At 42.9% G+C, this 27,959-nt stretch overlaps 1 protein-coding gene across 5 annotated transcripts in view; it reads right to left on the bottom strand.

Moving 5' to 3' along the window:
- Nucleotides 1-19,072, bottom strand: part of Reln (reelin) — a 429,470-nt gene extending 410,398 nt beyond the window's left edge. For all 5 annotated transcript variants that reach the window (XM_057758362.1, XM_057758363.1, XM_057758365.1 and 2 more), the window contains exon 1: nt 18,586-19,072. In XM_057758362.1, coding sequence (XP_057614345.1) covers nt 18,586-18,811 — 226 coding nt within the window. In that variant the 5' untranslated portion in view covers nt 18,812-19,072. The remainder of the gene's footprint in view (nt 1-18,585) is intronic.
- Between the last annotated feature and the right edge of the window lie 8,887 nt (nt 19,073-27,959).

The raw sequence follows: 27,959 nt of genomic DNA, 5'->3' as shown, positions 1-27,959 counted from the left end.
CCCCTCAAAATTCCATCTTTCTTGCAGGCTTTAAAGTTTAAGAAATTCAAAACCAAATTTTAAAGCTTTGGTTGGACACTGACAGTCCCAGAGAGAAGCTGACCCATCTCAGCTTTGTCTTTGGAGCAATTTGCGGGGAGCTTAGAAATGAACTCAGGTCCTCGACCCCATTTTCAATTATTTATATTTTGTGACGGCTAATAAACAAAAAGAAAGTGGCAAGAAATGCCAAAAAGCAAAGGGAATGCATGGTTCACCAGAGGACTCATGCAATCTTAGAAGCTCAAAGGCAGGCCAGCTCTCTCATGGTGCTAGGAATGCTAGGCTCCTGGGGAGGGGGCCCGTGGCCTTTCTCACACGTGGAGGTTTTAGGGAGTAGGGTCTGGGGTCCCAGGGCTGCTGTTGTCTCACCTCCTATACCCACTTTATAGACCAGCCAGCAATGACACACATCTTTAATCCCAGTAGCCACAATGGCACACACCTTTGATCCCAGTAGCCACACTAACTTCCCATAGAAACCAGGAGATAGTGGTGTATCTCTAGAGGATTATAAAATGGGAGGAGACAGTCATCAATCTCAGTCTCATTCTGAGATTCCTGGAGGCAGGATCACCATTTTCAGACTGAGGTCGAGCTAAGAGCCAGTGGCTGGCTGCTTTGCTTTTCTGGTCTTCAGGTTAAACCCCAATATCTGTCTCAGTTTTTATTAATCTTGCTTTGTGTTCCCACACTGACTCTCTTCCTCCCCTTCCCCTGATAACAGCTATGTTCTGTAAACTATGGGGCAGCATGCCTGTCCCTTCTCCTTCATAACCGGTCACTGGCTGCATATACTTAATTCTCTCTCTGTTAGCCTATAAATGTGCACACACACACACACACCTCACACACACACACACCTCACATACACATAGGTGCACAGATATTATTGCTACCTTATACATTCATGAGTAACAAGTAAAATAAAATAATTCTTATTAGAACTATACTGAAAACTACAAGACACTGTCTTATATAAAGAAGTGTTGCTCCAAACACATTTCATAAGAATTAATTGGACACCGGGCGGTGGTGGCGCACGCCTTTAATCCCAGCACTCGGGAGGCAGAGGCAGGCGGATCTCTGTGAGTTCGAGACCAGCCTGGTCTACAAGAGCTAGTTCCAGGACAGGCTCCAAAACCACAGAGAAACCCTGTCTTGAAAAAACTAAAAAAAAAAAAAAAAAAAAAGAATTAATTGGGCTAAACTTGGGGCCAGAGAACCTTTGTTTCTTGCATATACCTTGGGACCAAGATTTTTCAAGCAGTATGACATGAATTTTTAAATCAAAATAATACAGAGTTTAAAAAGTGGTGCCCATAATACATGCCTGGCATAAATGCATCGAAGGAGGGGAATGCATTTAATACATCTTTACACGTGCTGGAAAGAATTCAGAATGCCAGTGAAGTGCCTTTGTCCTCAAGAAAGAAATCGTTGCCCTGAGCAATTTCATCAACATACAGGGTAGAAAATACATTATTGTGTGGCCTTTTAAAATGACAATTTGAATAAATAAGTCAGGACATTAAAGCATCACACTCATAAAACCACGATTTTCCAATGGGAACAATAAAATAAAACCATCATTTTTTTGTATTTTTTTTAACGTGTATGATGTATTTTGGTCCTTAGAACATTTGTATCTTAGAAGCTAAGAGTCTATTCTAAATAGGTCATTGGGCATAGAAAATTAATGTCACTATCAATAGGAATAACCCATTTACTTGTGTGTTTCCACGATTAGCTGCTTGGATCGGTGCGATCCTCAAGTCTTTCTCTCTTCCTGCAGCTGACACAGCAAAGTCCTTTGTTTCAATTAAATCTGGAAATCTGGAGCATTTGTGTCAACAGTGTTCAACATTTGGAGAAGATTTTATTTTATACCCCTAAATTAAAATCTAAACTGTTTAAATAACGGTGTAGTAAGAACTTAGCCAAGACACATTCTTTTGTCTTTTCCTATTTTAAGAATCTGAATTATTTCTTCTACCTTAAAATTTTACATTGAGAACTTATGGAGAAAACTAATTTAATTTTTGCACAGACTGTAACATTAAGGATATAAAATATCTACTTTAAAAAGGCATTATGGTGTTTTGTGGAGAATGGCTAGGGTGTGGTGGTTGTGTTTTGTACCACCCAGCTGAATGGCTAAGATGCTGTGGTTGTGTTTTATACTACCAAGCGGATTAGCCAGGATTAGAGGCAAGTGTACCGGAAAAGTACTGGCAACTGTAAATATCCAGAAACTAGGCTCCTTGGCATCCTTTATTTCCCAAATAAATGAAGGCATCAAATGAAGAAAAGAAGCCACCCATTTCTAACTGGTTGGCCTATAGCAACTTACACATCTTTCCCCCAGGAAAATTATACAGCAATGGATCCAGAACCTTCCCACTGGAACCTTCATGTGTTTTCAAAACTATTGCTCCTCCAAATCGACTCTACTTTTACCTGGAGCCTGTTCTGTCCCCACACCCAAGAGACCAAGCCCAATTCGATCTTGTGGCCTGCAGTGTCGAAACCACGTTGTTGGCAGTGCTCTGATAACAACTCCCATTCATTGAGTATACGCCATGTGGAAGGAACGACCTCCGAATGTCCTCATGCTGTTACAGAGATGGACAGCCATAGTGTGGCGGAGCAGAATCCATCATCTCTGGACAAACGCGAAGCCTTCTCTTCACCAGACTGTCTCCCTGCTGAACTAGAGTTCGGGCTCTGCTCTTCTGTCTTTGAGGCTCATCACCCCGGGCACCTGTACACATGATTCCCATGGAACGGGAGTGAGGGTTCTGTAGAGATCTGCAACCTTCCACTTAACTGTGCACCAGCGGCCTCTCTAGCTGCGTTTTCTGAGGCAACTCCGGAGCTCTTCACCCGTCAGCCTCCTAAGATGGACCAGGGTCCGGGTGATTGCTGAGCCTGAACTAAGAACGGGCTTGCAGGACACAGTACTCCAGCGTCAGACCAGCAGTGGCTGCTCACAGCATAAAGGAGGCTGCTCAGTGGGGACCTACCAGTCTCGTTGGCTAAACAGGCTTGGGCCGAAAACTGCCTTCTACACATTTATTCTCCCTGTAGATTGGAGCTGCCGCCAGCTCTGGCCAGAGAAGCGCTCCTGTAGCGGGCAAGGCTTGGTGTAGAGACTCATAATTGGTAAGTGCTGAGAACCAGTGACTGCCGAGTACCCGTCCCTAAGTGAGCATCTATACCCACCCTCATAGCTCAGGGACCATCACAGACAGGCGGCAGAAAGAACATAAGAGCCAGGGGGTGAATAGAAAGCTCGGTGGTTGAGAGCATAGGCTGCTCTTCCAAGGACCCACGTTCATTTCCCTGGCTCACATGACCACGCCCAACCATCTGCAATTCCAGGGCCCAGGAAAGCTGACGCCCTCTTCTGGCCTCCAGGAGTACTGCAAGCAAGTGGTGCTCAGACATTCACAAAACAGCACATATTAAAAAACAAATGAATTTTACAAAGGGAAACGGGTGGGATGTTGTGGAATGCGGCACCTGCACGCATAAACTCGCACAGCTGGGATTATCTGCACAAGACTTGCATAACACAGCGTCACATCAACAATCTACTATGGAGCAGGGAGGGACCCGTGAGACCTCACCCCTCCTTGAGAATCCATCAGCAGGTGGTGGTGGCTGGGGAAGAGTAAGACTTCTTCTGTGGTACAGGACAAATATCCACAGCTCAGGAAAGAAAGCCCCCCCCCCCACATTCATGTGATCAACTGTAACCAAATTCATTAGGTCACACAGACACAAAAATAAACACAGGAAAATCAAAGGAGGACCAATTGGGAGGCCAAAGGAGATCGATGGAAGAGAGGCAGATAGGAAAAGGTAAATAAGGTCAAAACACATTATTCATACATGTATGAAGACTACAATGAACCCCTTTACTATTTATGTTAATATTAATAAACTATATTTATCTCAGATATTTTTATTTTATGAGTTTTAAATATTTTTATATTTATATGCTAGTAAGTTAGGTCCTTTGAAAATTAGGAGAAGGACTCTTTGGTAGTCTTCATAAAACTGAAGTCGGAAAACACAAGACCAAAATAAGTACAGGACAATACCCATGGCCTCATTGGCCACCACCTCACTGGGACACTTCACATATAAAGAGAGAGGATAGGAAAGATTGTCACTTGAAAGGAAGAAGACTATGCAATTTTCACAGTGTTAGGTACGGTCCTTTCTTACGAACAAGCTCCTAGCTTGTAAATTCACTTAGAATCCCAAGATCAAATCCCACGGTCCTTTCTTAGACATCTGTGGGCAAAATGAAGTTGAGGTCCCAACACATACAATTCCAACTGAGGCCAAACAAAGATGCCTCTTCCTTTACATTCCTACAGAACTGTGAGAAACTTTTTTCTATCAAAGGTGGCCAGCTTGCCAAAGGCCAGTGTCCCATCATCTCCCCAACCTTGAAAACCTTTTATGTAAAGACACTTAAATCTTTTTTTAAGAGTCTTTTTTTTAATATTTATTTATTTGTTATGTATACAATATTCTGTCTGTGTGTATGTCTGCAGGCCAGAAGAGGGCACCAGACCTCATTACAGATGGTTGTGAGCCACCATGTGGTTGCTGGGAATTGAACTTAGAACCTTTGGAAGAGCAGGCAGTGCTCTTAACCACTGAGCCATCTCTCCAGGCCCCGACACTTAAATCTTTTAAACTCTCCCGCTTGGTAAAGCTTTCCTTACACAAAGGTCCTGCTGCATTCCCCAGAATTGATGGCCGGGAGCTGCTGCTGATGACCCCTCCCCCTTCCTTCATTGCCTTTACAACAATTATAAAGTAGCCAAATGACAGACTGAGGCCCCGCTCCCATCAGTGGGAGGCATAGTCACCACTCGTGTTAGAAGACAGCCTACATGTACTTCCTGTCCCAGTGTGCTTGCTCACTCAGGGTGGGCCACAGCATACCCTTTCTGCGGAGGGAAATGTGTTGCCTTCTGTCTTATTTGGGGGCTTCTTTGTGCAATACACAGTACATTCTCTTCCAACGCAATAAACAGAAGGATTCTGCCTTCAATGCTATAAAGATTATAAAACAATAAACAAGCATCCTTTTCACAATCTTTCTGCTACCACTTTCCTCCTGGGGGTTCCTTTGATGATTTCAATGTGTAAATGGCCTCCCAAGACAGCACTGTAGCTCTGCCCCGTGCTGTAAGAACAGCAAGGCTGTAATACATTACAGAGACAGCACATTCAGGCTGAGTCACTGTGCTGTTGACTGTGAGTCCAACATTAACAGATCAACCATTTATATCTATTACCCAACTAAGCAGAAACATGTAGAACAAATCCACGCTTCTTTGATTATATAAAGAAAATAAACCCATATAGGAAAACTGGGGAAATGCTTATAAATATAGCATAAAGAATTGCTAACATTACCCACACGTTATTAAAAATCAATACTTAATAGTATGGTGGAGGAACTCATAAGGTCCCATCTCCATCCCTGAGGAACTATTGGCAGATAATGACTGTTAGGATGGGGATGACATTTTCTTCAGTGGTATAGTCCTTGACCCAGAAAATAGCCTTCCAACCACACTGGAGCAAGAAACTAAACTCCATGACTCTGTCTCCATCTCTGTCCCTCTCTGTCTCTGTCCTCTCTCCCTCCCTCTCTCTCTCTCTCTCTCTCTCTCTCTCTCTCTCTCTCACACACACACACACACACACACACACACGCGCGCGCGCCGTGGAGGGATTGAAGCTGGAGGGAGACATGTTGGAAAGAAGGTTGTCAGCAGGGGCGTAGGGTGGAAGCGAGAGGGGAACAGGTCGTGGAATCAGCTAAAATTCATCATAGAAATGTATGAAATTGTCAAACAATTTCTTAAAATGAAAAATAAGCAAAGGATTTAGCAGATAAAGCGAAGGTCACAAAGCCACGTAGCTTAAGGACCGCGAGGTTAATTCACTGACCCAGAAGCAGAGCGCACCAGTCTCAGCCGCTCCTCCCTCTATTCAATTCTCTCTAGCCAGGAAGGTTTTTCTTAGAAGATGAATTTTTGGTAAACTTCTAGGTTGTTATTTGTATGTGTTTTATATAAGGTTATTGCATATCTGTTGAAACCATTTTAGTCTGCCTCTCATTATCTATTCCCATTGAGATGAAAATTTTAATAAAAACTATCTACCCATTCATCAAGATTGCTTGGGATTTATTTATGGTACAGCACAGAGAAGAAGCTTCTGGGAAGAAAGACTTAAAATCCATTATAGTTTCTATTAATAATTGTAGTTACTAATTGCTCTGAGAATTTTGGAGATATGCTAACATATAGTTAGAGTGAAGCCAGTCCAAAAGCTGCTATAAATAACCTCACATAGTCTTACGGAAGTCATGAGAACTTGAGAGTACGGAGGGTGGGAAGTGGAAACGAGCTTTTCAAACTTGTTAAACATTGTTATTGTCCATTTCAAACCACCAAAGCAGAAACTGGACATTCAAATCCACCTTCATAAAAGATCTTTTTAATTACATTTTTGGAATTATAACTCTTAAAGGAATCCCACACATGACTTTTGTTCACTAACGTGCCTGGCACTGTACAAAGAGGAAAAAAGCAATCAATGGAAACATGGGCCATCAGAAGAAGGGGATTGCAGCTTTAAGTAGCATGGTCAGGGGAGGTCCCACCAGGTGACAGCTGCCTATGGCCAGAATGACAAAGAACAAACTTGAGGTTATCCTGGGATGCAAATGCCAAACAGGACTCTAAGTCCTGTAGGTCACTTCATGGACCGAGTTTTTTATCTTTTTCTCTAGGAGGTAGGAGAAACAAAAGATACAGATAAAATTACCTTGCAATTTATTATTCCAGTTCTGGTAATTTTTCTGGCAAAAAATGGCAAACTGAATAGAATGCTGGGTAAGAAGACAAAGGTAGAGGGCTGTCTGAGGCAAACTGGTAGACTGTACGCAACAAAGAACAGCAGTGGCCTGGTCCTAGCTAGATGCCCAGTGGAGCCCAAGTCAGAGCCAAACAGAGGCAAGGGGGGTGAGAAGAAGCTGTGGTAGCCAGATGAGAGGTAGCAGAGGAAGGGCAGACTCGGAGGGTTGCAATATACAGCTGGAAAGCTTTGGGGGGGTCAGACAATGACTGGGGGTACTATGTACCTCCAGAGAGCAAGGTGACATTTGGAGAGTTGGGAAGACTCCAGAAGGAACCTGTAAAGGGACATCATGACAGAGAGGCACAAGAAGCTCCGGCAGACAGCCAAGTGTTTCAGGAAGTAAGTCGCAGTAACAAACAGTAGGCAGAGAACTTGTTTGGAGTTAACAGTGTGTGGATCACACTTAAAGCACCAGGAGAGATGATATCCCCGGGGAAATGAGCAGATTAAAAGAGAAAGCAGAAAAGAGACTCCTGGTCCCTTGACACTGCAGCCAGGTAGGTGACATCTAAGAAGTCCATTGAGAAAGTGTCAGGAAAAGAGCGTGATCCATGGTGACAAGTTCTGCTTTGGTCCTGAGACAAGCCTTTTGACATTTCCAAGTTAATAAAGAGCTGGGTTTCTGACAGGGATACTGAAGGCAGAGCCATGTGCATGTTCATTGCCTTTAGGCTCCCCTGAAGAAACTTGAGAGCAAGACCCCTGGTGGTCTGGCGAAGAACAGTCAGAGGGAGAAAGAAGCCCTGCTCCTGCAGGAAGACAGGCAATCTGAACTGCACAGTCAACATTCAAGAGACCCCAACATTGCCATAACTGTAAAAAGCAGATGCATTTCCTTTAGGCTAGATCCAATGTATGACGAGAGGACACTTCTTCCCTGCCCCTAGGGAGGCTTCTGTCGTTTGTGGTCTGAGGCATTTGAATGTAAAAAGACTGGAGAAGACCCACACCACCAGTGAGGAGTCTGTCTGCTGCCCTGGAGCAGCACTCCCTATCTGATCTTTGAGACAATATCATGATTTCCCAGCCCAGTCTTTACGTTTTTTTCCTTTGAAACACCATCTACCTTCTATTTGTTAGTTTTAATTCACATTAGCCATAGTTGGTCTCAGCTTCTGACAGAACAATTCTTTCCTCCCTGGTAACTGATAAAAGTCACAAAGTTATAAGTTAGGCTAATTTCACAAGAAAAAATTTAGAGATATTACTATATTGACAAATAGATGCTTAATACTACAGCCTGGACATTCCAGTGGAAATTCTTTCATTCATGGTCTTCCTTAATCTTAAATTAGCCAAAATAATGCAGGCTCTTTCTAAGGATTTTGTTTTTTGTTTTTTGGTGAAGGGTGTTTGTTTTGTGAAGGGTTGTTTTGCAGGCCAACAACCAAGCCTGGGGCCTACACATCTGCAAAAGTGTACTGCCACCAAGCTACAGTCTCCGTTGTTGGCATGTTTTCAACTCCATGACATATATACAGCATATTACCCGTTATGGTATGCCTTGGAATGACTGGTTATCTGGGGTAGGATGAGCAGGGAAGGGCAGAACTAAGCTGGGCAGATCAACTCTAGGGTCACTGAATATTTTAATCCATGGGAAGAGTTTGCTGTCAACCATGTTTGTATTTTGTTTTAACAGATACAGAGGACAACCCTCTGGGTACTCATTAGTGAAGCCAATTTGGAATATTTCATTTACTGTAGTTTCCTATATGTTTAAAATACTTCCCAACAAAGTATCTGTCTGAGAGCGTGCCAACAGTCTGGAAAAAGCCAGTCTTGTTTGAAGGGAAAATTCTAAAGATGTTAACCCTGTAATAGGTCAGAGCTCCTGATAAGCTGCACTGTGACTTCCTTCTCCACCTCCCAGGAAGCGCATGTGAGCTTCAGCTCAACACAAGCCATCAGAAAATGCCAGAAGGAAACACAGCCTACTTTGTCAGGCTTGAGAAAAGACACCCCTACACAGAACACTTCCAGGTTTTATGGCATTTTAATAAAGGTTATTACAGAGCTGTTAGAGTTGAATGAGGGAAATTTTTCTCTCCTAGGGAGCACAGGAATGAACCCCAGGCCCCCTGATAACCTGTGCGTTTTACAAGAGAAACCCCAAAACAGAACCAGCCCTTTACCCTTTGACTTGACTTATAAAAATATTCGCTGGATCTCAATCCAAACCTACCCTCAAACCTTGGGATACACTGCTAGCAGTGATGACCAGGACATTTGCTTACTGATGGACGTCTGATTTTGGTCACCAGACACAGAGCTTTGTGCTCCTCCCACACTCCCCCAACCCCAATCCAAGAGTTTGGAGCTGAGCTTTGCCTTCATGTCAGGAGGTGAAACTTTCGGAGGCAAGGGTAAAGAGAATCGTGAATGAAAAATAACTACAAAGTTACATACACGACAAATGTTGTCGCACTATTTTTCCATCATTCTGTGATCTGGACTCTTAATGAAAGGTTGTCATTGCAGAACCAATATCGGTTGTGTTGCCAACAAGAACCCCGACATGTAGCAGGCCACTCAGTCTGTTACAGATGGGGACACAACACAAGTTCCTAAAGAAATGAATATACCTCAGATTTCAGCCAAAATCCCCTTCAATGGCTGTCTCTATCTAAATTCTTAATCTTCTTTAGATATTCAGATCCTATTCATGAGGCAAAATAAGAAATAATCCTAGTTAGTAAAAAGCCTTACTAAAATTTACATTTTCAAAGTGTTAAAAATGAGTTCAAACAAAGATCAACCTGGTTTGTGCTTTCTGTCAGCACGTTTGGACAACACCAACCAAAGGTTACCTCTTTGGGGTCACAAAGACCAGCGGGCATCTTCCCTTGTGCTTTATCAGAAGGCAATTTCTTCCCAGCCTGTTTAACAAGGAGAGCAGTTCTCTGCTTGGATTTTGCAATCTTTATTTACTAACTTTAAAGTAACAAACCTTGGTTTCCAATTCTTTGTTTTCTCTTTCTTGAAATGATAATTACTTCTGCTGTTTTTCTTTTGATAAAATAAACATTTTTAAAATTGAATGCATAAAGGTATAGGTTCTGGGGCAGAACGGAATTAAAAACTAAAACTACCAATAACAGCATTTTAGTCATACACACTTACTCCTCAGGGACTCAATTTCTGCCCTCAGAAAAGGGATGCATACATATCTACTTCAAGATGCTATCGTAAAATTACATGAATTAATATGCATAAGGCATTCATATGGGTGCCTAAACCATTACTGTTATTATTAGTGTTTATAATATATTATTAGTTATATTATATATTTTATATTATAAGTTCTCATATTATTAGTATTATTATCAATTTTTCAAATGTTTCTTGAGTTTGTCATTTGTTCTTCCAGAAAATATCAGTGCCTGTACTGGAAATGGAAACTCATTTTTCTTTTTTAAATATTTACCTTATTTTTAATTGTGTATATGCGTATCTGTCTTGGGTGTGTATATGCACACAAGTCATGCAGAGACCAGAAGTGTGCTATGCCTTGGAGCTGGGGTTACATTCAGTTGTGAGCAGTTAAGATTTAAGTGATAAAATGTGAACTCCAGTCCCCTGAAAGCACAATACTCTTCAGTCCTGTAATCCCTTTTTTCTTTTTTTCCAGGAACTGAGAACCAACTAATTTCCTTATAGTTCCTATCACAACCAGTGGACACAACATAGATCATGTTTTGCAGGACGAAAATGCAGGAAGTGTTTATGCAGGAAAAGGAAGTGTAAAAAGAACTGGACCTTATCGTAGGATATTTCAGCATTCACAGCAAAGGTGCCTGGCTGAATGGGATACGGCATGTTCCTGAAGGTAGGGCAGGGACGTCTGTTTCCTCTGTCAATATGGAACAAGCAGGAGAATTGACAGGCTTGGACTGGGTCCTAGAGACAGAGCCATCCATAACAAACAAGGTTAAAGTTGGGGCAGAGCTCACATTTATAACCGCGTCACACATCCACTGTGTTTTCAATGTCAACAGGATTTACATACGGTGACACTGCACTTTAGAGAGATAGGATGCCAGGAAATAGAGCTCAGCGAAAGAAACCAACAGTATAAACTGGTGGTATATAAGAAATCCCAGAAGTCGGGGGTCAAGGAGAGGTTACGCTCCCAAATCGTAAGTGACGTTCACATGAAATGTCCCGTCTTTGAAACCCACAGATATGGCATATTTAAGGGATATTCTGAAAGCGTTGTGTTCCATGAAGTTACAGAAAGTAATTAATTGTATGGAAGGATCGGGTCATTCAGAGTTTAATACAAGAAGCACAACTATCAGATGAGAGAAGAGTAATTTCTTACACTTCTAGGAATCCAGACATTATTTCAGGGCTGATAAAAATAAGAGTATGGGAGCATTCCTAGCATATGCCCCTGTGGTAAGACTTTTGCATCCATACTGCACTGGGAGGAATAGGAGTGACCTGTTGAGTCATTTTAAAGATCCCCTTCACCAGTTTGATCAAGCACTTCCTAGAGACCCAACTTCTATTCATATTGGTGAACTATCCGACGCTGTAGAGAGACGTGAAAGACACATTTGATTGGACATAAGTTCACCTGAACAACACAAAAGGGAGGTCTGGTGAAAACAATAAATGCATACCACCAGATGAAGATTACAGGGTCTCAAATCAGGTTGCTTTTCCTACCACACAGTCTAAAGAAGAGGATGCCACCCAGACTTTCTGACAGGAGCTGTGTTAAGACGCTGGTAAGTTATGGAATCTGCCTCTGAGATCATCTAGCCCATGCGTCCCTACAACCTAACACTCACTTGTCATCCATGACAGCCTCGCTACAGTGGGGTCAGAATACACTGACGAGCCAACGCCTTCCTGACCAGGGTATTTTTCTCTGTAGATAGACCACTCTTGCCGTTTACCACCAGATCACTGTGAACTTGTTTCTCCAGTCAATCTTTGACCTAACTATTCTGAATCTGCTATCAAAATTGGTAGCTTTCAATTCTAATTCAGCAGAATTACATATTTAAATTATCTTAACCTCAGATCATAAAATAGAATTTGATAAAATACATTAAACTGATGTCTTTATCCTATCAGTTTTCCTAGATTGCCACCAAGCCACATACATATTTATAGAGTGTTATTAAAGCTACTAAAATGTATTAATTCAGCAATAGTAGGGTTTGAGTTAGGAATGGCTAAACCATCTAAAAGTTCTGGTTGGACCACAGCTATGCTACTAGCTCCCTTATAATTGTAGGGAAGTCGTATATTAATTTGAGATAGGAAGCACTTTCTCATTACACATATTTGATGAAGAGCAGCTTTTCTTTTGACTTTTGTGACTACTCTCAATTTGCTCAATCTAGAATTTCCCTCAAGGGACGTCACACACTGGCAAAACAAAATCAGTCAGGCTTGGGTGAACAACTCTGATCAGCACATGCTGTTCTTATCTTATGGAAGGTAGTCATGGCAAAACTGCAATCAGTCGTACCTACTGTGTGTCAGGATCTCACTACGCTTTTAAAAAGACTGCAACTCTGAAATATGACTGGACTTGTTCCTAAATCAGAAACGGGGTAGGGCTGGGTATGAGCCGGCACTAGGGTGTCTGTTTTCTCAGATTCTGCAGGTTGACCAGAGTGAGGAGAGCAGTAACCCAGAATTAAATAACTATAGGCTTGCAGACTCTGAAAGATTATTTTTGGTTTTGTTTGTTTGTTTTGTTTTTGATTTTCGAGGCAGGGTGTCTCTGTGTAACAGTTCTGGCTGTCCTGGAACTCACTCTATAGACCAGGCTGGCCTTGAACTCACAGAGATCCACCTGCCTCTGCCTCTCTGAATGCTGAAATTAAAGGCATGTGTGCCAGCACTGCCCAGTGTCTGAAAGATTTTATAGTATAAGAGGGAGCCACTTTTGTACTGGGAATAAATAACTTATCATTAAAAATATAATTTTCTATAAACTTATAATTAAAAATCATGCCATAATGAAGAAGCGAACATCATGAAATAGAAAATTTGATATTCTAACGTAGCATCATATAAACCTAGTACCCACTTCAGTTATTTCAAATAGGCAATGACTACAATACAAGATGCAAATGTCATGACATCTTCCACATTATACTTAGAGCATGCTAAAGGAGCAATCACAATGGGAAATCTGAAGGGACAAAAGTCAAAGGGAATTTCTTTAAAAGTTATGAAGGATAAAAAAGAAAGAAGAAACAAAAAAGGCTACATATTTTTTTCTCCAAAATCATGCAGAATCTTTATTTTTTAAAAAATTTTATTATTAATTGGGTATCTGTGTGTGGGTGTGTGCAGGTGCTTCCAGACGCCAGGTGTCAGAGCCCCCTGGAGCTGGAGCTCCTGGAGGTTGAGTCCTCTGATGTGGATGCTGGGAACTGAACTCAGGCTTTGCAGAACAATCTGGACCATAACTGCTGAGCAGGATCCACGCACAGATACATAATTAATAAGAAAATGTTAAAAAAAATCAATCCCAATTTCTGGAAATGTGTCATACGACTTTTTTTTTTTTTGCTTAAAATGGATGAGATTGAAATTATATTTTGGTTTGGTTACTTCATTAATCAGGTGATGATAGATTAATTTTCCATTAAAATTAAAATTAAATTAAAATTTAGATAAATTTATTTCCCGTGTCAGTGCTGTGTAAGCCTTTTCTCTCTGCTCAAAGTGATCTTACCATATTCAATTTTGATGCACCCCTCTTTCTTCTCCTAAGTATACAGAAGCCCATTTTTTCTGCTTCTACAAGACATGGGAAACTTTATAAACGTTTCGAATTAAATGTTCACAAGGTACTGGCCACTCAGTTCATGATTTTCAGATGTGAGGCTTCTCTGAAGGAAAGCGCTGTACCTCAGCATACTTGAAAAGACATAATGAGTACAATTAATTATAATTAATAATTACTCAAGTAGCATTATAAATTATCAGAATAAAATTGTGGTCTAATGTGGAATTGTTCCTAAGTAATTAATGAGGCTCACAGACCATCCTACGAAGTCAACTCAAGAAAAGGAAAAGAATTTAAAAATCACTTTTAAATGTTTTCTTTTAAGTAAACCAGTCAATGAAAACTTTGAAATCCACTAAAAGAAACTTTTACTGAAGTAAGGCAGTTCATGACTATAGAGGCACAACTATATTTTATTTAACACCCGAATGAAATAGTAATTCAACATAAGCATTCACAAAACGAAGGGTATTATTCTAAATAAATAATTTCTAGTACCGTGGTGCCATGAATGGACTCAAGTTCTGCCCAAATGAGATGATTTAGAGTATAATTCCAAACACCTGTTTTTTTAAGTTTAAAATTAGAATTAAAACACACGAATATAAATTACACAAAGAAAGATTTATACGATTTTAAAAAATTCTGAACTATATCAACAAACTATGTGTGGAATAAATTGTGGAGACTAAGATAAAATACATCACAAGTGAGGCGGAAGGCTTTAAGATGCCCAGTCTTTACAGACACATGCGCACAGCACACAGGTGAATTTCTCTTAGAAACTGCACGTGATCAGTGAGTCTAACCGTTAAAACATGCTGACTCCAGACCCTTAAAACCTAACAAGGAAAAATAGCCATACACCAACCAATAGCAGTTATATTAGCAACCACAACTGCTTTTATTCAAATAATAAAACCATTCCCTTAAAAGGAATTAAGTCTGGGTTTTGTCTCCAAAATATGCATCTAACAAAGATTGTAGTTTTGTATTTGAAGGGCCATGACATTTTGCTTTCTTTGAAGAGGAATTTTTACATAGCAACCAGTTGATTGCAGGGCACATATACCCACAAAAGTAGTAACTTTAATTATTACAACCGAGTGTCCTTAATACTGCATCCTGATTACGCCTTTTAAAGCGAATGTTCGGGTTGACGTCTATGAAATTGATTCTCTTGCCTTCTCTACAATATCACTTGTGGAATATGACGGAGGACAAATGCGGAATCAGAAAACCACTGATAGTGTTGCTGGGTGGAGAAAAATGCAGTAAAATCCTCCCTTTCCATCCCACGGCTCCTCACGTCACCAATTTGATCCTATATCAGTAAGTTCTTGTTGTTTTCCCTTCAGCCAGTGTTTCTGAGCCTGTTCCTCACAGATAATGAAATACTTCCTCTGCTTTATGCGACCACAATAGCAGGGGTTCTAGTCCATTTGCATAGCCTGGTAAACTGCTTTCTGAATGCTGAGACATGGGGAAAGGAATGGCTCTGCTGGGCACTGCTCTCACATAATGCCTGGCCTCTTCTTCCCAGTGGTGGCTGAGTAACCTCAGTTAGATGGTGGGCAGGTTCTAATTTGACATGAATTCACAGGTGTCTAAAAGGCTTTCTGTCTCAAAGAGTATTGTCTGCTTCTCCAGGGGTTTTAGATGTTTCGAGCAAAAATAAAAAAAAAAAAATTATCTTTCTGAAGTCGTAAGTAAAACTGGGAGAAGGTAACATTCACAATTCTCTATACACTGACTAGACCGCAGGAAGAACAGTTACAGAGACATGGTAATTATGTACCCAAGGGTGAGTCTGAGGGAGAGGTATGGTGTGTGTGTCAGGGGGAGCAGGGCACAGACTTCAGCTCAGCCTTCACACATCTCACAGAAGTGAGCTGGTCCCTAGAAGAGACAGAGTACCACTGGGCGTGGCATGGGCGAGACATGGCTACAAGGCTGGGCCACCTAGGCTCCCATTTATTTCCTTTTCTGGTTGTTTGCAAATTTCTACAGAAAAAAAAATATCACAGATTTGAAGTCTGGAAATCCACTGGGAAACTGGTCCTATTTTTAGACTCGACTCCCCCAAAAATAAATTCTTTGAAAACAAAAGCGTTCTAATTAATGCTGAGACGTCTCTAATCCAACATGAAGTATGTGCTACCGTTTTGGTGAACCGTGCGTTGTGGTGTATTCGCGAGAAGACAGGGCAGTTTGTCAGGACTAACAATGTCATCAAGAGTCTCACATAAGAGAATTTACAAAGAGATAGAAGAGATTGAATGCCACCTATGTGTATGAGAGGGAACCATTAAATGAGCTGCCATTACTTCAAAGAGACAGCCTTACTACTTAACGTTAGAAATCCTGACAGTTTTGCTACGGGCTTCAACTTCTTCAGCACTATATTACTGTCTTTGTTTCATACAAGATTTCTAACAGAAATCTTTAAATAAATGTATTTTATACAAGAATACACAATTTGGGATCACTTGTGTTACTCCGTCACACAGCCCAAGCCTCAGAGCACAGCTGGCCTCTCCTTTAATGGTATGTGATGGGTGCTGTTCCAGACATCAGCTGTCTTAATGCAGTCTTTAGGGGCTAAACACTCAACTACCAGCTCTCCACCCAAACGCCATTCATCCAAATCGCTCATCTCGGTGGAAATCCAAGACAAATGCGGTTTCTTTCCGGTGTGAGAGCTGCATTTAGAAGATTCAGAAGGCTAGAAAGAAATTCTCAAACAGTATTTTATAGAGTTCTTCACATAAGAAGGCTCTTTGGCCAAATAACCTTCTGCCTCCAACATGCATCTAAATGAGTCAACCACAGATGTAGTATGCTTTCCCGTGGTGAGTCACGCCTTACAGATGCTATATTTTATCATTTAAAATACATATATAAGTATTACTTCTGTTTTAAGCATTTCTCCTACCTGTAGAGCATTTTATAGGAAAAACACTTAGAAGGCCTGGAGTTACACAGCTAGTACCCAATTCTAAAACTCTGATACCATATTCAATAGGGATTTAAAATGACATTATTTTCTATAATATTTTGGCCTTTCAAGTTACAGAATAAAATCTCTCCCCCTTTTCTGGTGGCATAAAAGAGCTACTGGGGGCCTGTTCCGTACAATGCTCAATTTTAAGTGACCCATTCACCCCTTCCAGGTTTAGTGACAGGATCACAGTCAATCTCGGATTCATCTGCTAACTTTATAGCAAAAACAAAAGCTGCAGACGGAATATTCTTATTTATTCTTGACTGGTGCTGTCTGAAGGGTCTGTGTAGTCATCCGAGACTCCCATCACAGTTTGAGAGGCCACTTTTAGGCCAGCCTTCATTCCCTGACCTACCGCACGCTCAGCTAACAGGCTAGCTAGCGTCTCTGCTAAGGGTCACACCAAGTGACAGCAGTCACAGTCAGTCTGTGGGTCACGTCTGGGTTGTCATTCGACTGGCTGTTCCTCCCATTTCAAAGCTTTCCATGACCATAGGAAAATCACCAGATAATTCTCCGAAGGGGAGCGCATACAAGTAAACCATTTTATTACAGAGACAAGTTACAGAGATTAACTTTCTAAAACTAATTATGAAATCCCACAGACAAGGCGGACACCACACCACAAGGAAGTTGCTAAAGCGGTGTTTGAGATATCCAGCATGAACGCGTGCAGACCGCGTGTTCTAGGAGCAGGTAGGCAGGTGTTACTGAAACAAAAAACTCGTGTGTTCTTGTAATTTTTCACATACAGATCTAGGTGAAATGCCAGCCGCTCATGAATCTCCTTCCGCTATGCCAACACCTGTAACCTTTTAGAGAACAGCACCTATGGACGGCATCACTCAGCAATAGTTTCTATTTCATTAGATATAAATATTGTGTGGAAATTTTCCAATTTAATAGTTTCTATCATTATTTAAGAGGTCACAGTATGCATACAGAAAGTAAACGTATTTTTATTTCTCCACACATTTCCACTTGACTTAAAAATATATGCACTACATTAAATTGCTCTTCTTGTTGCGATTTTTTTTTTTTTTTGAGTAATGGTTACCTCGATGAAGGACTGCATAATGATCCCTTTGGGGCAGGGATTCGCTTTTGGTGAGTGGCAGGCAGCCTCTACCAGAGAATTAAAGCTGCGCAGACACATTAGTAAGCATGGCCCGGACAATACTGAGAACATAGCAACCACCAAGCTAGTAGTACGAAGGGAATGAGAGAGATTACCAATTACTGATATTTTAAACGACACTTTAAAAGAATAAAAGGCTGGAACAGCTGCTCTGTTTCTTGAGGACTGCCCGGCACTCAGTAGATCGCGAAGGACTCCTGGCTGCAGGGCGGCGGGAACTTTAGGGCTGGTGGGCAGCATGGGCAGCCACCGACCAGAGCGCTACAAACTGTGGGCAGCTAGCCTGAAAAGCCCAATGACAACCCCAGCGCCACCTGGGGACCCACCAGCGGGGACCCAGGACTGGACAAAAGTCTGTTATCCAAGTACTGGAGTTAAGAAAACAAGATGCGCAGGTTCGGCAGCTGCAGGAACCAGGACTGGGGGGGAAAGGCAGCAGCGCCCAGGGCCTGACTGGCTTGTCACACAAGTGCCAGTTCATCCGAGATGTGTTAGGGACTGTGGAAATCCCAACTTAAGACTCCTTTCTCCACTAAGTTCTCTCTCCACCCCGGGCAGCACACCCCGCTGTGGTAGGAGGTTGTCCCGGTCCCTGTCTCGCTAGCCCCTGGGAAGAAGGAAGAGGATGGAAAAGAGACGTTCGCGGGCCACCGTGGCGCATAGGGATGCCGTGGTACCTACCATGGTATTCCTGTCCCGGTACGTAGTAGGTGGGGTTGCCCGCAATGTGCAGGGAAATGAGCACCTCGCCCTGCTCCCCATCCCCTTCCAGCTCCCCGTGGTGGGTGCACAGGAAAAAGAAGGGCGAGAAGCGCGGGTAGTAGCCGGTGGCCGCGCGCGCCCTCAATGTCGCCAGCAGCAGCGTGGCCAGGACCAGAGTCCGCGGCGCCCAGCAGCTGCGCTCCATGCCGCCGCGCTCCGTGCCGCCGCGCGCACCGCGCGCTCTCTCATTCAGTTTTGGAGCCACGCGCAGGGAAGGCGAGCCGGCCGCGGGCTCGAGCCGAGCGGCTCCGGGCAACCGAGCCCGCGGGGGGAAGTTGGCGGGAGACCGCAGCTCCCGAAGTTACTTTGGGCCGCAGGAGCGAGAGAGGAGCGCGGGGCCGGAGCCACGGGCGCGGAGAGCGGTGTCCTCCGCCTCAGAGCGCCGCCGCCTGTGTGTGCGCGACGCCCCTCGGCCGGGCCTGGGAAAGCGCCCGCCCCCTCCACACCTTCTTAAAGCCCCGGGCGCCACCCCCTTCCCCCGCCGTCGACACACGTGTCCCAGCCGCGCCCCCGCCCCCGCGCCCGTCCCCGCCCCTCGGGCTCCGCTTGCACCTCTGGCTGGCGCCCGGCGCGTACGCGTCCCCCTGCCCACGTCCCGCTCCGGCCAGAAGGGCAGGGCTGCCCTGTCACTGCAGCGACAAGCCACCACGGACCGACAGGCAGACGGGTTTGCCTGGGGAGGCGAAGCCCTGGGCCCGCAGCCGCTCCTTCTGTGAGGATGCGCGGGGAAGCCGAGGGCGGCGGGGACTACGCGGTTCTTTGTCTGCACCGACTGCTCCCCGCGCCTCCCGAGGCTCGCAGCCCCGCAGCCCCCGCGACCAGCACTTGCCCCGGTGGTCCGCCCGCGAGTGGCCCAGAACCCCGACGGTGCCCCGCGCGCCCTTTCCAGCCGGGCCACGAAGCCCTGCGGCTGCCCCTGCCCAGGTCCTTCCTCATCTGCAACCAGGCTGAAAGGGAGGTTGGATGTCAGTGGGATTACCACCTGGAGTGGTGCGAGGCCAGATTGTCAGGCTGCTCGGCCTTGGGGACCCGACAGACGCGCTTAGCCAGACTCTGCCTTAATGCTTTGCTACAGGATTCCTAGGGCCGAGATGGGGGTGATAAATTTTAAGTCCGAGTTTATTTCTTTACATGTCATGTATGACCACTGCCTCTCGGGTGGGGGAGGGGAAGGCATGCGGAGGAGTGGCTGGCAGCCGCGATGAAGCGGGTGGTAATGAGCTGTCGCACGCAGGACTGCGGCGGCGGCGACGTGAAATCATCCAGAAGCACGTTTTTAACGGAGCAGGGCTGGCAGGAGCCCTGCGGCATCCAGAAACGGGAGAGCTGGGCTGCCAGGTTTTTAATGCGTTTCTCCACTGTCCCAGGCCTGGATAAGCAAGTCTGCCTGTAAGATAAACTCCGGAAACAGTAATACCGGAAAGGGTAGTCAAGCCTGAGTTGGGGATAGGGGTGTAAGAAGACAGGTATTTTTTTTCTTCCTCTTATGCAAGCATACTTTCGGCAGATAGAAAGGGCCTAACTATTGGTCTCCAATAGTTCAAATCCCCTGGAAGTTTATAACCTCACACACTCACACACGCAACTAATAATAATTATTATAATGGAGCTTTGTTCCATGCATACTACGGGCTGTAGATCCTTAGCCTAACATAATCCCACCTCCACCACCCCACCACCGGAAGAAGCAAAGTTCGCCCCATTTCACAAGGGAGAAATCAAAATTGTTGATAGTTTGTCCCAAGTCAGGCGAAAAGCTGACCCCAAAGACTCCTTCTGGCCGGCCACTGTCTAAAACCTCAGCCGGAGAAGAAACTGCAGCCACCAAGGTTTGAGGCCCGTCTCTGAGAAAACTTCCTCCCACCTCCATCAGGTGGTTATAGCTGCAGCCGCCATTACGGTAGCTCTTACACACAGTAGCTGTCTAAATGAAAATTTGAATTCTTCAGTCGTATTATCACATTTTAAGTAACTCACAGGATAGCAGGTATCGAGTGAGTGCATCCATGTGAACTACCAGACAGCGCTGTCACAGAAGAGAAAAGCAAATGTTCAGTTCAGTCTTTCAACTACACTTGCCGAACGCCTCCTATACACCAAAGTGCTAGACGTGTTCCCCAGAGCAGCAAAGTTAGGTGCCAGACCACAAGAAACTCAATCTTGTTTTAGAAGAGAGGGTGGATTAGAACAGAAGACAGGATTACTTCTGATGGGCAAATGCTATAGAGAAGCAATACAGGAATGTAGAGTTTAGTTTATAAGGCAAAGAAGGTTGCTTTCCACTGAGTTGTCAAGAGACTCTTTTCTGAAAGCGGGAGGGGAAACTGGAACCTTTTCATGTGGAAGAGCGTGTGAACGTGGGGGAAAACATGAGACCCGGAAACCACAGTCCAAAGGCCCTGAAGCAGCACTGTGCTTGGATAGGCCAGGCTCAGGAAAAGCAGCAAGAAACAGGAAGGATGATGTGGGCTGAAGCAGCAGATCAGAGTACCCAGTGATGGGGAGCACCTAGTGACTCGGGCCACGGGTGGTGTGACCAAAGTGTAGCGAAAGACAGAATGCTGAACGCCAAAGAGTTAGCGAGGGTTTTGACTTCTCGCCAGTGTTTATATTCAAAAGTAACTGATTTTAATCTGATTTACAGCACAGTTTCTAACATACTGTAAAAGTACATGACTCGTTCATTAATTCAACACACGATAATCGAAAAACTATGGTATGTAAAACCCTTTGTGCCGGGCGGTGGTGGCACACACCTTTAATCCCAGCACTCGGGAGGCAGAGGCAGGCGAATCTCTGTGAGTTCAAGACCAGCCTGGTCTACAAGAGCTAGTTCCAGGACAGGCTCCAAAAAAACCACAGAGAAACCCTGTCTCGAAAAACCAAAAAAAAAAAAAAACCTTTGTTAGGCTGGGGAAATACAGTTCCTGCCTCACTGAAGGAAGCAAAAAGGGACAGAAAGAAAGAGGACAGCTTTGACTTTCCTGAAGAAGGGACTGACATTAAGATCTACAAGGAGCTGGCTTCACAAGGAAGAAAATATCTCACAGGCCAAAGCATCTTAGTGCAAGAAAGACTCTCGGGGGACAAACATGCAGGTGGGGCAGCAAATGCAACCAGTGGCCGTCACTCTGTGAAGGGGAAACACGGTAAGCCAATTTCTATTGTAGTCATATACGTGCCTAAAAGATCATCCTCATCATACAGCAATGAGTGGAGATGTCAAGGAAAGACTAGACTCTAACCGGAGTGAGGGATATCGTGATTCACAGAGGGGTTGAGGGGCACAAAGCTGAGAAGCAGAGGGACCCACACCTATGGGTCTGCAGAACAAAATGGGTGCTGGATCTGAGACGGAAGTAGTGCGGACCGATGTGTCAGCAGTCACTGGCAATGGTCAGGGATTCACGGTTTAGCAAATTGTGGCTGTTAGGAAAGCTACATTTTAACTCTTTCTTTTATTATTATTTAAGTGAGTAAAGTGGAAAAGAAACATATCACTGAAGTGTAAATGAAACATAAGTATAAAATGTGACCTACTCGCTCATGTTGGAAAGATGGCTCAGTGTCCAAGAGCACTGGCTGCTCTTCCCAAAGACCAAAACTAAGTTCCTAGCACCTTGGTGATCCTCACATCTGGCTGTAACTCAAGCCCCAGGAGGTTCGACACTCTCGTCATGCCTCTGCGGGTACCAGGCATGCGCGTGGCACACAGACATGCACACAGATAAACACACTTATACACAAGAAGGAAATACTTGTTTTTCAGTGCAGAGCAGAGTGTCGTGGGGCATCCTGGGTAAACTGTATCCACACAGCTTTAGGCAAAAGTCTCCACTGCCCTTTGAACAACTGCTCTTCCCCAAGCTATGGAGAGGACTTCCAGCGGGGGGTTCGGGATGAGTTTTTTCTTTTGCCTGTTTGTAAATTTTATATAAATGGCATTATACACTATATTTCATTTTATGTCCAACCCCTTTGGCTCAAAAGTCATGACTGTGAGAATATCTACGTTGGTGCACGTGGCAAAGAATCGTTCACTTTTATGGATATACCTCATACACAAAAATCACCATTCATTATTAATGTAGTTTTGAGTTATTTTCATCTTAGAAATATGTTTACGTTTTGACTATTGTTCAACCATAAACACTGCAGTTTAAAATACTCTTTCATGTGTCTTTTGATGAAACCAATACATATCTATTGCAGATAAGAGAGAGTTGGACTGTGGGGAAAGGAACCTATTTCAATACACTAGTTCAGTAGAACCGGTGAAAAATAAAGAGAAGTCCTTACATATCAAACGTGAAGCAAAACCAGGAATCCACCGATAACAAAGGATCCAGCACACAGGATGCTTTGATTCGGTAGTCCTTGGATTTTCTCTTCGGCAGCCCTGTGGGGCAGGGGACAGGAGATAAAGCTCAGTCCCCAGGTGGGGAGGATGATAGGGTTATGCTCCTCAAAGTGGCTTTGCAGATCAGCCCACACTCCAGGGCTGGCCTGGAGATAGGAACCACAATGGGGTGTTTAGAAACTCGCTGTAACTCCCAAGTGGGGTTCTGTGTGTGTGCTTTCTGAAAACACCCGTCTATGATGGTACAAAAGGTCTTAAGCCGTGATGGGGATAAGCGCATAAAGCTGGTGCCCATGCCCAAATCTCTAGACCCTCAGGGGAAGAATGAACGGGGGGGGGGGGGCGGGGGGGTGTCTTCCACATTGACCTCAAGGAAACCCTCTCACCCAAATTTTAAACTGTGGTTTAAGAAATTCTGGCTCCAATTCACACTTTCATTTCACTTGGAAGATCTCTAGTCAAGATTTTGTTTCCTATCTTTGAAGTGTCCCTACATGCATTGCAGAAATGAATCCAAAACATCTCCAGGAAAGTAATGGGGCAAAAACTTTAAGGCTTCAAAAAACTCCTTCAGTCAGGGAGTTAGGAAACACCTGTTCCCAATCAAAAATCACCAATACCGGGAGAGATGATGTCCCAGTGAGCAATGAGAGGGGATGGCCAGAGTCAGGTCCACAAAGGCCTCAGGTATTGGAATGTTCAACTGTCAGTATATAATAATAAAGTTAGAAAAAAATAAATAACATTTCAAAAGCATAACTATGAATAAGGGACCATCAGGAATGGCCAGGTATTCTCATAGTGAAAATTCATGTCAGTAAAAATTTAACTCGTAAGGACAGAGGCATCTGCCCCTTAGAGGATGGAATAACTAGCTCTTTATGTACAGCAACTAGGCCCAGAAAAAAAAGTAAATGTATAAGATTATTTAAAGAAAGTAAAAGAAATCACTGAGATTTTAGGAGACTTTTAGACAGGAAGAAAACTCCTGGCTGCATGTTTTTGCAGGACCTTATGCAAAATGCGCAGGTCTGTGTTCTGAGCGCAGGAAACCAGTTCCTTTGAAGTCACTGGTGTGTTTATTGGAGCCACGTGAAAGAACACCTGAACAGTATACACAGGGACGTCCCAAATACATGGAAAGTCAGTGCATGGCAGCCAGCCCTGCAGAGAAAAAGAGGGAGCAGTGGGCTTTTCAATACATATTCTGAGGCTATTGGTTAACTACATAAAACAGTAAAATCAAACCAGGTCTCCCCCAACCCACGTGTGCCCACATCTACATTCATAAGCTTCTTCCAATGGGTCTCAGAACCTAGAAACCAGTTTGCATGGTAAATAGGTTTTGGGAAATTGGAAAAATAAGTCAGACATTTTTAAAACCCTACCCTTTCTATTCTTCCTGATTCCTCTATCATATTTGTCTTTCTACAAACTTCCAAATGCCACTCAGCATTGCGACAAATTCCCATAATTCTAGCATCTCAGAGGATGACATACTGGGATCTAAGAGAGCCTCGGGCATCTAGAATGTTCAAGGCCATATGAATCATGGCAGTTGTTGAAAAACAGCCACAACAACACAAGCGTTTCGAGATGTTAGTTCTATTCTGTTAGGAATAAATGAAATTATATGCTTTTAAAGATACAGGTATGTTGTATCTTTATATATAACCTGAAATGCATGCATTTTAACTCAAGCAGAATTGCGTATATAATAACATAAAGTCACAGACCCGTGGTCCCCCTGTTATCAGCTGACGCATTGAAATCTCCTGTTCCATGTCCCTGCATCTCCTGAGTCACACACGCAGTACTATGGTACACCTTGTTCTGTGAGTTCCAGACAAAATGGCCCATGATTGCTAACGATGTAAGAAATATTAAAGGGAAAAAAATCAGGTGACAAATTTTCCAACATATTCATCAGTAGGACAATGTACACATCATTGTTATGCAACATTTCATGATATTTTATATGACTGAGGAACTACAAATTTTCTGAATATTTCGTATAAACAGAATCATAACATCTTTAGGTTTAGATTTAGCTTCTTTTGCTTAGCACAATATTTTGAAGTTCCTTCAAGTTGTTGAGTGTGTCTGTAGTTCTTTGGGGGGGTTACTTTACAAGTTTTGTGGGGCTAGATGTGAAACACAGGGCCTCACACATGTATGCAAGCTTTTAAGCACCGAGCCACACCCACAGATGGGGTTTGTTTCATTGCTAAAGCTATATCCTAATGTATGGTATATCATCCACACTTTTGTGACTATGAGTGACGCTGCCAGGAACATTTCCATGGAGCTCTATATAAGATGTGCACACTTATTTCTCTCAGAAAGATACTTAAGAGTATGCATTGTGAAACAGAGAGAGTCAACTTTGCCTCTGTGATGAGCTTCTTTGGTGGACTGATGAGATCCGTGAGGCTCTTCTTAGGTGAATGTTTACGTATGTTTAAAAACTTTTAATAAAAAAATACTTGGGATTCAAAAGAAAGGAATCATATTGAAATGTGAATATTGCCAACACATTAAAATGTTTAATATGCTAATGTTTTCATGAGCCTTTAAAATAAGATATGGGAACAAGACTAGCCATTAATACTTTCAAAGCTAGGAGGAACTTGGACTGTGTTTAACTTCAGAATATTGTGCTGCCGCTCATAGTATACAAGCCGAATGCATGTATGCTGTGTCTTCATGACCAATATGGTTAGTGGGCAGCCTCATAACTGGAGGGAATCCCTTAGCCCACACCAGGTTCTCAGCTTGTGAAGAACTTGGAATAGAGTTGATCTACTATAGTGAATGTCAATGAAGAACTGCTCAAACGAGTCACTCTCGCGAATTCAACGTTTAGCTTAAAAAGCAAGCGCAATATAAGAAAATACACCCTTATTGGACTGGAGAGATGGCTCAGCCATTAAAGACTGGACCTACAACCAAAATATAAGAAAATGAACACTGATATTAAGCTTAGGTAGGCACCAAATAATACTATCTGTTATTTAAGCATTCACAGGTATACAGTGGAGTAGGAAAAAGTGAATGAAGATAACAAATTCAGAGTGGTGATTACCTGTAGGCAGAAGAAAGAGAGATTGTAAGGAAAGATACAGGAGATTTCAGTATATATTGTAAGTTTTAAATATGTTTTTAAAAGACAGGTTAACTGGGTAGGTCCCCTGGTGTTTGTTGTTATATGTTGTTTTATGTATTGTATTAAACATGTAATGTTTCTAATACAATTTTATAATATGCTATTTCATTACATACAATTATCATAATGAATTAACTCTTAAATTGTGTAATGAAAAATTACATTCCCACTTAAGTGTTAATTATACATTCAAAATGTTAATGAACATGTCTGAAATACTATACAAAAGTCAAATTATGGAATTAAAACTGGAAAGGAAAATATGATATTATCTCTCACGTCTTAGTCTCAAGAATGGTTAATGGTGGTTTGGTTAAATTTTAAAGCTGCTTTCAAATCCTTTTGGAGATATCCAATATCTCCAAGTTAATTCTCTTTATGCTTTCTTTTATTTTTCTATTAACTTGAGCTCCTGTGGAATCTTCACAAACATGATTTCCAGATAATTTTTAAAAATTCTGTCTAGAATTACTTGTAGATTAGAACTGACAAAACCTTTTGGTTATAACTCAGCAGACCTTAATTCAGTTTAGTTTAATCAAACGGCAGTTTGCTGATTACGAATACTGAAAAGCTCTGGGGAAGTTTTAGCCGCAGACACAGCTGAAATAATGCTGCTGGCTCTCCATCACCTACTTCTTACTGTTCTTTCCCAGAATGTCATAGGTCTCGGGCAAACCCTGGCAGCATGGTAGCTCCTGGACAGTTGAGGCTTGTTTTATCCTTAGAGGAATGAATCTGATTGGAATGCCTGAGAGTCACGTGTCACCCCTCAAACCAGTGGCTGCAATAGAAGGGCAATTGTCCCAGTCTGGGGCACCTCCCCTAAAGCCCAGTGCAGAGATAGATGCATCTGAAGCCCACACAGAGGGAGGGTGGGCCTCCTGAGGGAAGTGTACCCAAAGAAAGGTGGGGATGCGGAGCAGAGCCAGCAGCAAACATCCACACTGTCAGCTGAGGGTGTATGTGTTCTTCCACTGATTCCCACTGGAAACTCATCCCATGTCAAGTCCTCTTGTCAATGTAGACTATCCCTTGGTGAGTGCTGAGACAGGCTCATTTTCACAAGTAACATTCAAAGCAAGGTAAATTTTAACTTGTTTTTGTTATTATCATTATTATTGTTATTATTATTATTATTATTAATTATTTGATGTGGGATTCCCTTCTGTATGCTGTGAATATGTTTTATTACCATTGTTTAACAAAGAAGCTGTTCCGCCTATGGCAGTGCAAAATAGAGCTAGGTGGAAAAACTAAACTGAATGCTGGGAGAAAGAAGGCAGAGTCAGGGAGAAGCCATGTAGCTGCCAAAGGAGACAGACACCGTGACATTACCAGTGCAGCCTCATGACAATACATAGATGAATAGAAATGGGTTAATTTAAGATATAAGGTTTAGTTAAAAATACACGTGAGCCATCAGCCAAACAGTTTTGTAATTGACATAGTTTTGTGTGATTATTTGGGTCTTGGAAGTCAGAAAACAAATGCACAGTCTCCACTTACAATTATTATTATTCATTATTATCATAATTATTATTATTAATTTGGTGGTGACCAAACACAGGGCAAATTATAAACAGGTACTCTTCCCCTGAGCAAAATACAAAATTCAGCCTAATTAATTTTAATTTCATTTAATAAAAGGTCTGGACCACCATCAAACAGAGACCAGGGTTCCTATGCTCCTTAAAACAACAGCATTAAGTGTCTCTGTTAGACTCTTCAGCATGCTACCCCCATAATGAAATTACATACAAATAA

This window comes from Chionomys nivalis, chromosome 26 (assembly GCF_950005125.1).
Source record: "Chionomys nivalis chromosome 26, mChiNiv1.1, whole genome shotgun sequence".
In the NCBI taxonomy this organism is placed as follows: Eukaryota; Metazoa; Chordata; class Mammalia; order Rodentia; family Cricetidae; genus Chionomys; species Chionomys nivalis.
The sequence above is the reverse complement of the archived record's forward strand: the minus strand, read 5'-3'. Positions and strand labels throughout refer to the sequence as shown.